The sequence below is a fragment of the Rutidosis leptorrhynchoides genome, chromosome 5, assembly GCF_046630445.1.
Source record: "Rutidosis leptorrhynchoides isolate AG116_Rl617_1_P2 chromosome 5, CSIRO_AGI_Rlap_v1, whole genome shotgun sequence".
NCBI classification, from domain to species: domain Eukaryota; kingdom Viridiplantae; phylum Streptophyta; class Magnoliopsida; order Asterales; family Asteraceae; genus Rutidosis; species Rutidosis leptorrhynchoides.
In genome coordinates, this window is record NC_092337.1 from 92722151 (window position 1) to 92734162 (window position 12012).

Consider the following 12012-nt stretch of genomic DNA (forward strand, 5'->3'; position numbering starts at 1 on the left):
CTGAGCCTACCTTCCTTATCAACACAAATTAGGTTCGTAATAATTTCCGAACAAGAAACATAAACTGCGTAGATTTTCAAGATCGTTTCAATGAAGAACTGGTTAGCTAGACTAAGCACTTTCAAATTACATCTGAAACAGTCACACATCATCGTCAACATCATAAGTTCATAACAACCATTATATTACACATTCTTTTCCCTGTTTTGTACCATAAATATATATTTAGTTATATGAATATATTAAGTATTCATAAAACTTACTTTATGTTCTTGTCTAAGATGCAAACTGAAAAATCGTAGAAAAGCAATCCTTATTTTCAAACCGTAGCAGCAATCTTGGAAATCAAATGGAAACCCTTTGTGAATTCAATAAACTCGAGCCAAATTAAGTATCTCATATTTGAAACCGTTATCGGTTAAGAGTAAACTAACCAGTAGCAACCACTTTATACGAAGAATTTGTACCTGTACACAATTTGACTTCATAGTCAAGAGAAACATAAGACAGGTTATACATCACAATACAATCCAAATAATGATATTCTTCAACTATGAAGTGGATTATGAGATTTTAACATCTTATTACTTGTGTGCATAGACTTATATCAATTAAAAGTCCAGTTATAGCGTAAAAATGGTACCTGATGAGCAGTCCGAGCCAGAGGAGAACGCAGTGCCAATGATTACCCAAATTCCAACCATTACTAATACTGATCTGAATTGCACCAAGCAAAGAAACTGTATACGTGTAAAAATTAAAAAATAAAAATTTAAACCAGTTGAATATATATTCAATTGATAAAAATCTCTGTATTTTTTTAAGTAAATGTAAATGAAACTAAGAAACTTTTGAATGTGCATAAACTGATAAACCTTACAAATTTATTACAATCGTAATTTACATAAACAACCAACAACCTGAATACACAAATAACACATGCAATTCCATACCACACTAATTCAGGGAGACATGTGAGAGTTCAACCACAATGGCTTCAATATTGGGTCCTGAAATCCAAATAACTAAAACATTTTCACCCACATTTTGCAACATTATCCCAGAGATCTTGGTCATCTTGTTTTAAAAGAACAATACTAACAATATCTAAATCTTCAAAGTACATATTTTTCTTGCTAATCATACACTATTAAAAAAATGAAGGAGAACTAACCTACAATGAGGCTTCCTTCTTTTGAGATGCTAGACATAAGCAACCCCCATTTGGTATGTACTCCAACAATAGTTGCCTAAAAATGATTATGTAATCAACATCTGTGATTATATGTCAGTATATTCAATGAACTTAAAAAAAAAACCATAGAATCATTCATACCAGGATAATATCACTTCTATCAGCCACCTTGCAGCCTGACATTATACTTCTGATAATTATTGAAACCTGTTTCACCATGAAAAGCCTGCGTCATCTTATAACAAATATTAGGGATGGGCTAAAATTACATGTATTTTTCGATTTATTATACGCTATTTTTTTTACTTTAGAAAACAAAGTTGATGTTTTATATGATTCAAGTGTTACACAATTATGATCTGCAAAGTTCATAAGCAACCCACTGATGATATAGAGCAATCAATATAAGGCGATAAATACACAAACATTAATCACCTGAATAAAATAAAAAAGTAACTTTCACAAAAACTAAACATTAACCTAGATATACATTTTTCGGATGTTTGTGTAATAAACATATAAACATATAGAATATAGAATTACAATAATCATATAAACAATAACCAGATTTGTACCTGGCAATCAAAAGGCAATGTGTATCCACATATATCGTATACGGTATCCCTTAATCCAACATATCTGATATAATCGAAAGCTTTAATGCGATAGAGCTTGATTAGGGAATCTATATAATTGATTGTATTGTATAATCGATACCAAATCGATTGTATGATAAAATCAATATAAAACCCTGTTGGGATTTAGGGTTTTTTAGGATGCATAACAAAATGCAATACAATGTGATGGATATTACGTCAGTAACAACTAAATATTATTTATATATACAAAAGAAAGATAAGATTCTTAACATCAACAATAATTAATGAGATTTACCTGATTTGTAGCACAAAACTCCAACAGAAGTTCATATAAACAAGTAGAGATAAAAAAAAAATTCTTGAATGTTGATGATCTGTTGATGAATATTAATCAATAAAACCGATCATGAGTGACCTGTTAATAAATTATCAAGCAATAAAAAACTATCAAACAATAAAACCGATTGTGTTACTGACCTGTTGCTGAATCATAATCTTCAATGTTGCAGATAGTGCAATCTTCACTGAATGCTCCAAAAATCAAATGTGGAATTCGAAACCCTGATTTTAACAAACAAAAACACAATTGTTCGATTTATGCCGAAACCCTAAACGCCTAATTGTTGCAATCAAAAGCCCTAATTTTTGCAATAATATAATCTTATAAAAAAAGCAAAAACTGAAACAATTACCAGCGAAGATACGCGTGATGAAGGAAGATGATGGAAATGATAAATCGTCGAATTGGTTGATGATCGCATTCAAATAGATGTTTGTTGGTTTGATTTTGATTTTGATTTTGATTTTGATTCGAGGGAAATTTGGGATAATTCTAGGGTTGCAAAGAAAACTCCAAAGCCATAAACTGATGACTGCGTACTTTTTTAAAATTCGGTCAAGAATTGTAATTGTAATTTGTAATTAGGGTATAATAAGGAGTGATTAATGGAAAATTGAATCCATTGTTTGACTTTTTTTATTATAATTAAAAGGAAATGGAGTAAATGAGTTTTTTGAAATTTGAATTGAGATGGAATTAATTAAAAAGGGTATTTTGGTGACATTTGGTAGCTAATTTTAGATTAAGTAATAGTTTCGCAGGATTAATTTTAATCGTTGGATTAAAGGGTAGATAAAAGTCTAATGGTGATTAAAGCATAGATTGGGAAGACTTATTTCTTAATAAAAGTTCTTTTTTAATGTATAGTAAGATTTCCCTTTATCTCCAACAGCTAGTGCATCACATCAAGACATTACATTAACAACTCTTTCGCCTTCCGCCAAGAGGAGAAGAACTGGTCAAATTCCTCCGTCATCCTCTAAACAAGGAGCTGGCCCTAGTTCTTCTCAACAACAAATTACACTTCTCAATCTTGACACAAACATGCTTTCCTCTCTTTTAAAAGGACCACCACACTCGTACGAAGATTTCATGACTTTTTTGAATGCCATGGTGTGTCCTTCACTAGCCCAATTATTTAGCAATTTATCTTATGCAGATGCCAAGAAGGTTAAGGCACAAAGTATCATTCTGAACATCGCTTCTGGTTTAAATGACCTTCAACGCCTATCTGATTTGCAAAACAGTGAAGTCACTACAAATAAGGAGCTATCTGCTGAAAAGGAGAAAGTAGCCAGGACTGAACGAATAGCCACAGAGATAAAGAGGGAATACGAGACAATGAAGAGGCATTATGAAAATTGCAACAATCAGAGGGCGGAGTATAAGGAGCAAGCCAAAGAACTATCTTTCAGAGAAAAGCGGCATCTGAGCAAAATTGATGAACTAGTAAAGGAGAACGAAAAAATGCTTGAGCAAAATAACATATTGAAAGAACAGCTTGAAGCCAAAGAGGAGAACGAAAGACGAATGATAACTGGCATCCCTGCGCTTGTTGAGCGTATCTTTAATTGCCAAGCTTTGTCTCACAGGATTCGTGAGTTTGTCCGTCTTGCGAAGTCTGCTGAACGACTAAATTTTTTCAACTTTATGAAAAGAAAACTGCCAGAATTGCCAAGTCCGATGCCTGTTGTTATTACATCAAAGATTAATGAAAACGCCATAAAAGAAGCTGATGCAACCGGTGCACTAATTGAAAATATGAAGTTTTCTGATCTTGAAAATCTTTGTAAAAGGCCGGATGTAACAATAGATGATGTATTGAATTATACTCCGCAGGATGAATGAAATACTATGTTTTTATACATCTGCTTTTACATAACGTTTAATATTGCACTTGGTTATGTATATTAGAAATATATGCTGTAACTTAGTAAGATTGTTGTAGTGAACAATGCACAAGATATTGAGATTGTACTTTGCAATCATTATAGTTGTAAACATTAAAATCATATTCTCCGTCATACGCCTTCCGTCATGAAACGCATGAGGAAAAGTTATGAATTACTTTCGCCTTTAAATATTTTGCTGGACACTATGATCCGTTTTCCGTTTTGCTCTGTAAGTTGTGTCATGACATTTTTTGTAGATTCGTTTCATCGTTTCGATGCTTTAGTGAGTTCTACATGTCTCACTATCAATACAACCATTTTGAGTATGATTGTACTTCTACCACCGAAAGGCTCTCTTTCTTTCTGCGGGTAGGGATGACACACATCTATGTGACACCTGGGCTAAAAAATCCTTGGCCGGATAAAATTTGTGAAAAATATTGCCATAAGAATAATTGCTATTATTCATATTCTTAAAGAAATTTTTACATTTATGACTATATCTCATGCATTTTACAGTTGATCAAGCTGTCCATGCATATAGTGTTACGCATAAAATTTCTTTAAATTCATTGCATTCCAAGCTCTTTCATATTGCTCGCCGGAAGGCGCAGCAAGCATGTATGATCCATTCTGATTTACTTTTGTGACCTTATAAGGTCCTTCCCATTTTGGGGCTAGCTTTCCAAATTTGTTTTGCCTGCTTGCCTCATTATCATGTAGTACTAAATCACCTACTTCAAACTGCACATGCTGCACTTTCTTGTTATAATATTTTGCCATTTTATGCTTGTGATCTGCTTGCCGGATGGCGGCCATCAACCTTCTTTCCTCCAACAAGTTAAGATTCTCCCGTAACGCCTCAGAATTAGCCTCAACATCAAATGCCATAATGCGTTGCGTTGGCACACATATTTCAGCCGGTATCACTGCCTCTGTTCCATACACCAGACTAAAAGGTGTTTTCCCCGTGCTCCGCTTTGGCATCGTCCGGTGTGCCCACAATACATTTGGCAGCTCATCCACCCATCCAGTTTGACTTAGACCCAACCGTGCCTTAATGCCAGCAACGATTTCCTTGTTGGTAACCTCCACTTGTCCGTTCGCTTGAGGATGAGCAACAGATGTAAAGTTTTACTTTATGCCCAGCTCTTCACACCAACTCCGAAATGGATTTTCTGCAAATTGCTTGCCGTTATCGCTGACTATTTCATTTGGCACCCCATAACGGCATACAATATCATGCCAAACAAACTTCTTGACATTTTCTCCTGTGATTTTGGCTAAAGCCTTTGCTTCAACCCATTTCGTGAAAAAATCGATCGCTACCACCAAGAACTTAGCATTACCAGTGCTCCTATTGAATGGCCCCACAATATCAATAGCCCATTTACAGAACGGCCAAGCGGATGACACCGGTATCAAGTCATACTTTGGAAGACGCTGAATTGTACCATGCCTCTGACAATTCTCACATGTTTTTATGATTTCTGCAACATCCCGATAAAGGGAAGGCCAAAAATACCCTTGTCGCATGATCCGTGATGCCACAGTACGGAAACCGGAGTGTTAAGAACAAACTCCTTCATGCATTTCTTTGACCACTTTTAATGCTTCATCATCGGTTAAACACCTTAACAACGGACCATTGTATGATTTTCGATAAAGGACACCACTAACAATTTCATACATTGGTGCGGTCACTCTTATTTTTCTTGCTTCCGCCTTATCAACAGGTAACCATCCGTCATGCAAATATCTCAAATACGGAGTCATCCAAGTTTCCTTAGCTCCTTCAACTATTGCAATAATTGATTTTCCATGTATTGATTTCTCCTTAAGTTCTTCCACCAACACTCGTTTGTGCAAATGATCAAAGGTTAAAGTAGCTAACTTGCTCAAGACGTCAGCTTTTTTGTTCTTATTTCGAGGGATTTGCACGACTTCAAGGTTATTAAATTTCTTTGAAATTGCCTCCACCAACTTTACATATTGCCTCATGGATGTATCCCTTGCATCGAACGTTCCATTAACCTGCTGGGCGACAATTTGAGAATCAACATATGCTCGTAAATTTGTTATGCCCATTTCTACAGCTATGCGGAGGCCGGAGAGTAACGCCTCATACTCTGCTTCATTGTTTGAAGCATAAAAATAGAATTTCAATGCATAAGTATACTCTTCACCGTCTGGACTTGTTAAAACTATCCCTGCACCTGTTCCCTCTTCACTGGATGCCCCATCAGTGTGTAACTCCCACTCATGCTGTGATGGTGCCATTTTGTTGTCATACTCTACTTTTTCATTTGTCTCCAAGAGGAAATCTGCCAAAATTTGTCCTTTAACTGCATTTCGGGGAGCAAAATTGATTTCATACTCCCCCAACTCGATAGCCCATTTTGCTAAACGGCCAGATGATTCTGGACGCCGGAGTATTTGCTTCAATGGTTGATCTGTTAACACTAAGATGGGATGACCTTGAAAATATCTTCGTAAACGTTGTGCAGTATGCACAAGGGCATAAACCATTCGGTGAAGTGGTGGATAATTTGTTTCACTAAGCTGCAACACCTTGCTAACAAAATATATAGGCATTTGCACGCCGTTCCGTTCTGCGATTAGGACAGAACTTATTGCTTCCTTTGAGACAGCTAAGTATAAAATTAGGGTTTCCCCCTCTTTTGGTGCTGTTAATGTAGGTAATGTTTTTAATAACTACTTGATCTCTTGGAATGTATTTTCGGCTTCCGCCGTCCACACAAAATCTTTTTTATTTAAACAGCCCTTTAACACTTTCATGAATGGAAGTGACTTTTCAGCTGCTCTGGACAAGAATCTTGTTAATGCTGCTAGACATCCATGTAGACGTTGAACATCCTTCTTGCTAGTTGGTGACTTCATATCTTCAATTGCTTGAATTTTCTTAGGATTAGCTTTAATTCCACGTTCTGTGACAACATGACCTAAGAATTTTCCCTCGTCCACACCAAACGTACACTTCTTGGGATTTAATTTCATGTTAATTTTTCGCAGAGATGCAAAAGTTTCCTGTATATCTCGTAACATCTTTTCTTCAGTATGACTTTTGATGACAATGTCATCAACATAAGCTTCTAAGTTTCGCCCAATTTGATCCTTAAACGCCATATCAATAAGTCGTTGATATGTTGCTCCTGCATTCTTCAAACCAAAAGGCATTTTCATGTAACAGAATATTCCTTCCGTCGTGTGAAAAGCCGTTTTGTCTTCATCTTTTAAAGCCATTGGGATTTGATGATATCCCTTAGCTGCATCTAGGAAACATTTGAATCGATATCCTGCCAATGATTCAACCTTCCAATCAATTTCAGGTAAAGGATAATTGTCCTTTGGACATGCTTTATTGATATCTGTGAAATCCACACACATCCGCCATGAGTTGTCCGGCTTCCTAACCATGACCGGATTGGCTACCCATGTCTGATATTTGACCTCTCGCAAGATCCCAGCATCCACTAAACTTCGTACCTCATCACAGAGGAATTTGCTTCTTTCTGGCGCCATGCCACGCTTTTTCTGACAAACAGGATGTATGTTGGGATTCACGTTTAGCCTATGCTCTGCAATTTCCCTTGGAACACCGGTCATATCAGACGGCTGCCATGTAAAAACGTCTAGATTTGTTGTCAAAATATTGTATAATTTTTCTTTACATTTGGCGGATAACGTGTGCCCAATTATGATTTTCTGATCTGAAAATTTAAGATTTGGTGAAATTGACCATCATCGTGTATGATTGGTTTAATTACTACCTTTGTTACTTGAGAACACTCAATTGACTTCTGCCATTCTGCATATAACGTTGCTACTCCGCCTGGCGTTGGAAACTTCATCATACCATGTACAGTTGATGTTATAGCTCCAAACGTCATTAAAGCAGTTCTTCCCAAAATTATGTTGTACTGTGAATTTGCTTTAACCACCAAGAACTCAATGTTGGCCGTGCGTCTTAGAGGTGGTTTGCCCAAGGTTACTTCAAGCAGAATACTTCCTTCAGACCAGAACGGCTCACTTGTAAAACTTGCCAACGGCACATATGTTTCCTTCATTTTTTCTTGTACATCTTTTGGTAGCTGTATGAAGCAATGTTCATACATAATGTCTGCTCCAGCTCCTGTGTCAGTGTAAATGTTGCGTATTAAGTAATTAGCAACTCGCGCTTCTATAACTACTGGACCATCGGATGGATTTGTGTTACACATAGAAGGAAATGATATTAATTGCTCTTCCCAATCTTCTAATACTTCTGCCTTCCTCCGTTGTCCAGCTTTCCATGGATGTATCATGCCTACTTCTATGGGTATGAATTCGTTATCCTCGCCGTCTTTATCAGTATTGGTGAGATGATTCGTCTTAATAATGGATGGCGCCATTGTTAACACCTATTTCCTTATGAGGTAAGGCTTAGTGTGTCAACAAGATACTAGAAGTAATCTAGCTTTAGGAGGGCGGAGTGTTGCCGATTAATTTTTACCCTCGGGAAACAATCCCTGCAGACCCGGTTCACAAGTGTAGAAAATTGTGGGGTGGCTTAATCAATCTGTAGTCCGTAGAGCGTAAAAGTGCTAGCCGGATGATTTCTAGTGAGAGAAAGTAGAGAGAGAGAGAGAGAAGTGAAGTCTCAGCTCCCAAAGTTGTCAGAATATCTGAACTGTGTAAAATGACGACCCAAGGGGTCTACTTATAGTGTCAGATCCACTAGATTGTTCGGGGACACGTGTCAGATGATGATACGTTCTGTTATTCGTGATCCTAGATTTATGATGAAGGTGGCGTTTTCCAGCCAGGGCTTACGCGCTAGGCGGCCTTCAGGGCTTACGCATGACGGAGCAGCCTGTACAACGGAGTACGCTGGACGGTTAACTTCACAAAACTATTGCTTCCAGCCTTCCTGATGCCACTTTTATGCTGCCATTACGCCTTTTATGCTTGTATACGATAGGATACATCATTAGACAACTAGTTGTAGGTTACTAACGAGGACAGCTGACTTAATAAACTTAAAACATTAAAATGTATTAGAAATGTTGTAAATATATTTTGAACATACTTTGATATATATGTACATATTTGTTATAGGTTCGTGAATCGACCAGTGGCCAAGTCTTACTTCCCGACGAAGTAAAAATCTGTGAAAGTGAGTTATAGTCCCACTTTTAAAATCTAATATTTTTGGGATGAGAATACATGCAGCTTTATAAATGTTTTACAAAATAGACACAAGTTCATGAAACTACTTTATATGATTGAACGATCGAAGCCGAATATGCCCCTTTTACTTGGTAACCTAAGAATTAGTAAACCAGTCTACTAATTGATGCGAATCCTAAAGATAGATCTATTGGGCCCAACAAACCCCATCCGTTGTAGCGGATACTTTAGTACTTCGAGTTTTTATATCATGTCCGATGGATGTCCCGGAATGATGGGGATATTCTTATATGCATCTTGTTAATGTCGGTTACCAGGTGTTCACCGTATGAATGATTTTTATCTCTATGTATGGGATGTATTGAAATATGAAATCTTGTGGTCTATTATTACGATTTGATAATATATAGGTTAAACCTATAACTCACCAACATTTTTGTTGACGTTTTAAGCATGTTTATTCTCAGGTGATTATTAAGAGCTTCCGCTGTTGCATACTAAAATAAGGACAAGATTTGGAGTCCATGCTTGTATGATATTATGTAAAACTGCATTCAAAAAACTTATTTTTGATGTAATATATTCATACTGTAAACCATTATGTAATGGTCGTGTGTAAACGGTATATTTTAGATTATCATTATTTGATAATCTACGTAATGCTTTTTAAACCTTTATCGATAAAATAAAGGTTATGGTTGTTTTAAAAATGAATGTAGTCTTTGAAAAACGTCTCATATAGAGGTCAAAACCTCGCGACGAAATCAATTAATATGGAACGTTTATAATCAATATGAACGGGACATTTCACTAGACATGGATACACTATTAATATATAAAAGATAAGATATGAATACTCACGTATCAATATTGTGATTCAATATTGTAGGAAAGTACGCAGACGCAACGGAGATGATAAACACTAGGTTTGACTTGTGGACAATACCCACGAACATTACCCCTAACCTCCATAGCTATAACTCATAGTTTCCTTAGCTTTATCCCGCTCGAAAAGCTTGTTTTGAAATCACACGCTCATAACCTCGTCGTAGTATTTTATGTATAATACTAATAATAATACTAATACTACTAATAATAATATTAAGATTTATAATAATATTAATCTTAATAATAATAATAATAATAATAATAATAATAATAATAATAATAATAATTTAAATAAATAAATATACGTAGTAATATGAGAGATAGAGAGATTGTGAAGTGAATGAGTGAATGGTGACCATAATTCGTCGAGCTTTTATAGGACCTGAACTCACCAGCCCTGCCATACGATCGCATGGATTGAAGGGGTAAATCCCATGCGATCGCATGGGTTCCTTTGACAGCTCACAATCGTTTAACGTTTTGCTTGTCGACATGATTAAATATATATATATATATATATATATATATATATATATATATATATATATATATATAATATATAATTTATATTAATTAATTATATATTATATTATATTCTTGTGCCTAGTTAACTTGTAGTTTTGGTTCTGATGTCTTGTACGTTTACGTTCGACTTATCTCCCGGTTCCGGATTTTCGAACGTTACTTCGTATGCTTTAATAACTTGTACTTTACGTTTCGCGACGTGTACCTTTGTCAAAATATAGACTTACATTACCAATAACTATATTACTCGAAGTGTATCTTGTACGTTCGAGTGTTTTGATCATTTGCATCTATAAATTTACGTCTTAATATATAATAATATTATTTTAAATCAAAACATTTTATATCTAAGTTAATATTATATTTTATAACATTTATAAAAATATACATACATTTTCATTTTGAAATAGTGTTTTACTGTAGCAAAATGATTTTTACTAGTAGCAAATAGTGGGTTTCGAAAACACTGTAGCTTTTCGGGTACTGTAGCAATTCGAAAATACTGTAGCAAATTAGTGTTTTGCTTGTTCATCTTAAACGTTTTAGTTAACTGATCTAAATATCAATCGAATCAATAAACGAATGTTACTATCGTTTACTAAATAACTTGAAATTATATATATGTAAATATCTTTATTTAATATCCATAAATCAGTTTTTAAATACACATTGCAAGTTATTTATAATTACTTTTTAATAATTAATATTTCAACTTATTGTATATATATATATTTATATATATATATCTATTTACAAATAGATGTTCGTGAATCGTTGGTCAATAGTCAAAGGTTAACTGAATATATAACATTAGTTCAAAAATTTTGAGAATCAATATTACAGACTTTGCTTATCTTGTCGAAATCATATAAAGATTAAGTTTTAAATTTAGTTGAAAATTTTCGGGTCGTTCCAAATAATAAATAAATATACAATTTATGTATATATTCATAGGTCCATCAATGAATATATATTCTATATTATTTGTAATTATTTAAAATTAGAGTATTTTGTAAATCTTTCTTTCATATATATATATATATATATATATATATATATATATATATATATATATATATATAATATAATTAATAATTTAGGAAAGGGTATGGTAGATATGTAAAAAATTATTATTTAATTTAGTTTAGTTATGAAAAAGGCAACTTATATAAAAAGGTAACCTATTGTTCATGTTTTCCTATTCTAGGTAATCTATTTTATTTAGATATGAAAATAGGAGTCTTTTTCAAAAGTTAATCAAAAAGAGTGGTGTCGTTAACTTTTGTTAACTCTCTCAGTTAAGTGTCAACTTCGCATAACATGTTAAGTCCTTTATCGACCAACATTTCAACTCGCGAATTCGCGACATGTTTTTTAGGCGCG

The 12012-nt window shown here is 34.5% G+C and overlaps 1 protein-coding gene across 1 annotated transcript; it reads right to left on the reverse strand.

Moving 5' to 3' along the window:
• Positions 1–369: 369 nt before the first annotated feature.
• LOC139847613 (uncharacterized) lies at positions 370–2599 on the reverse strand. The gene is made up of 8 exons (XM_071837316.1): positions 2487–2599; positions 2272–2355; positions 2090–2168; positions 1771–1834; positions 1337–1402; positions 1175–1250; positions 644–740; positions 370–467 (listed from the first exon to the last, which is right to left on the reverse strand). The coding sequence occupies exons 3-8, from the start codon at positions 2122–2124 to the stop codon at positions 449–451; spliced, it is 357 nt and encodes a 118-aa protein (XP_071693417.1). The 5' UTR covers positions 2125–2168; positions 2272–2355; positions 2487–2599; the 3' UTR covers positions 370–448.
• Positions 2600–12012: the final 9413 nt, after the last annotated feature.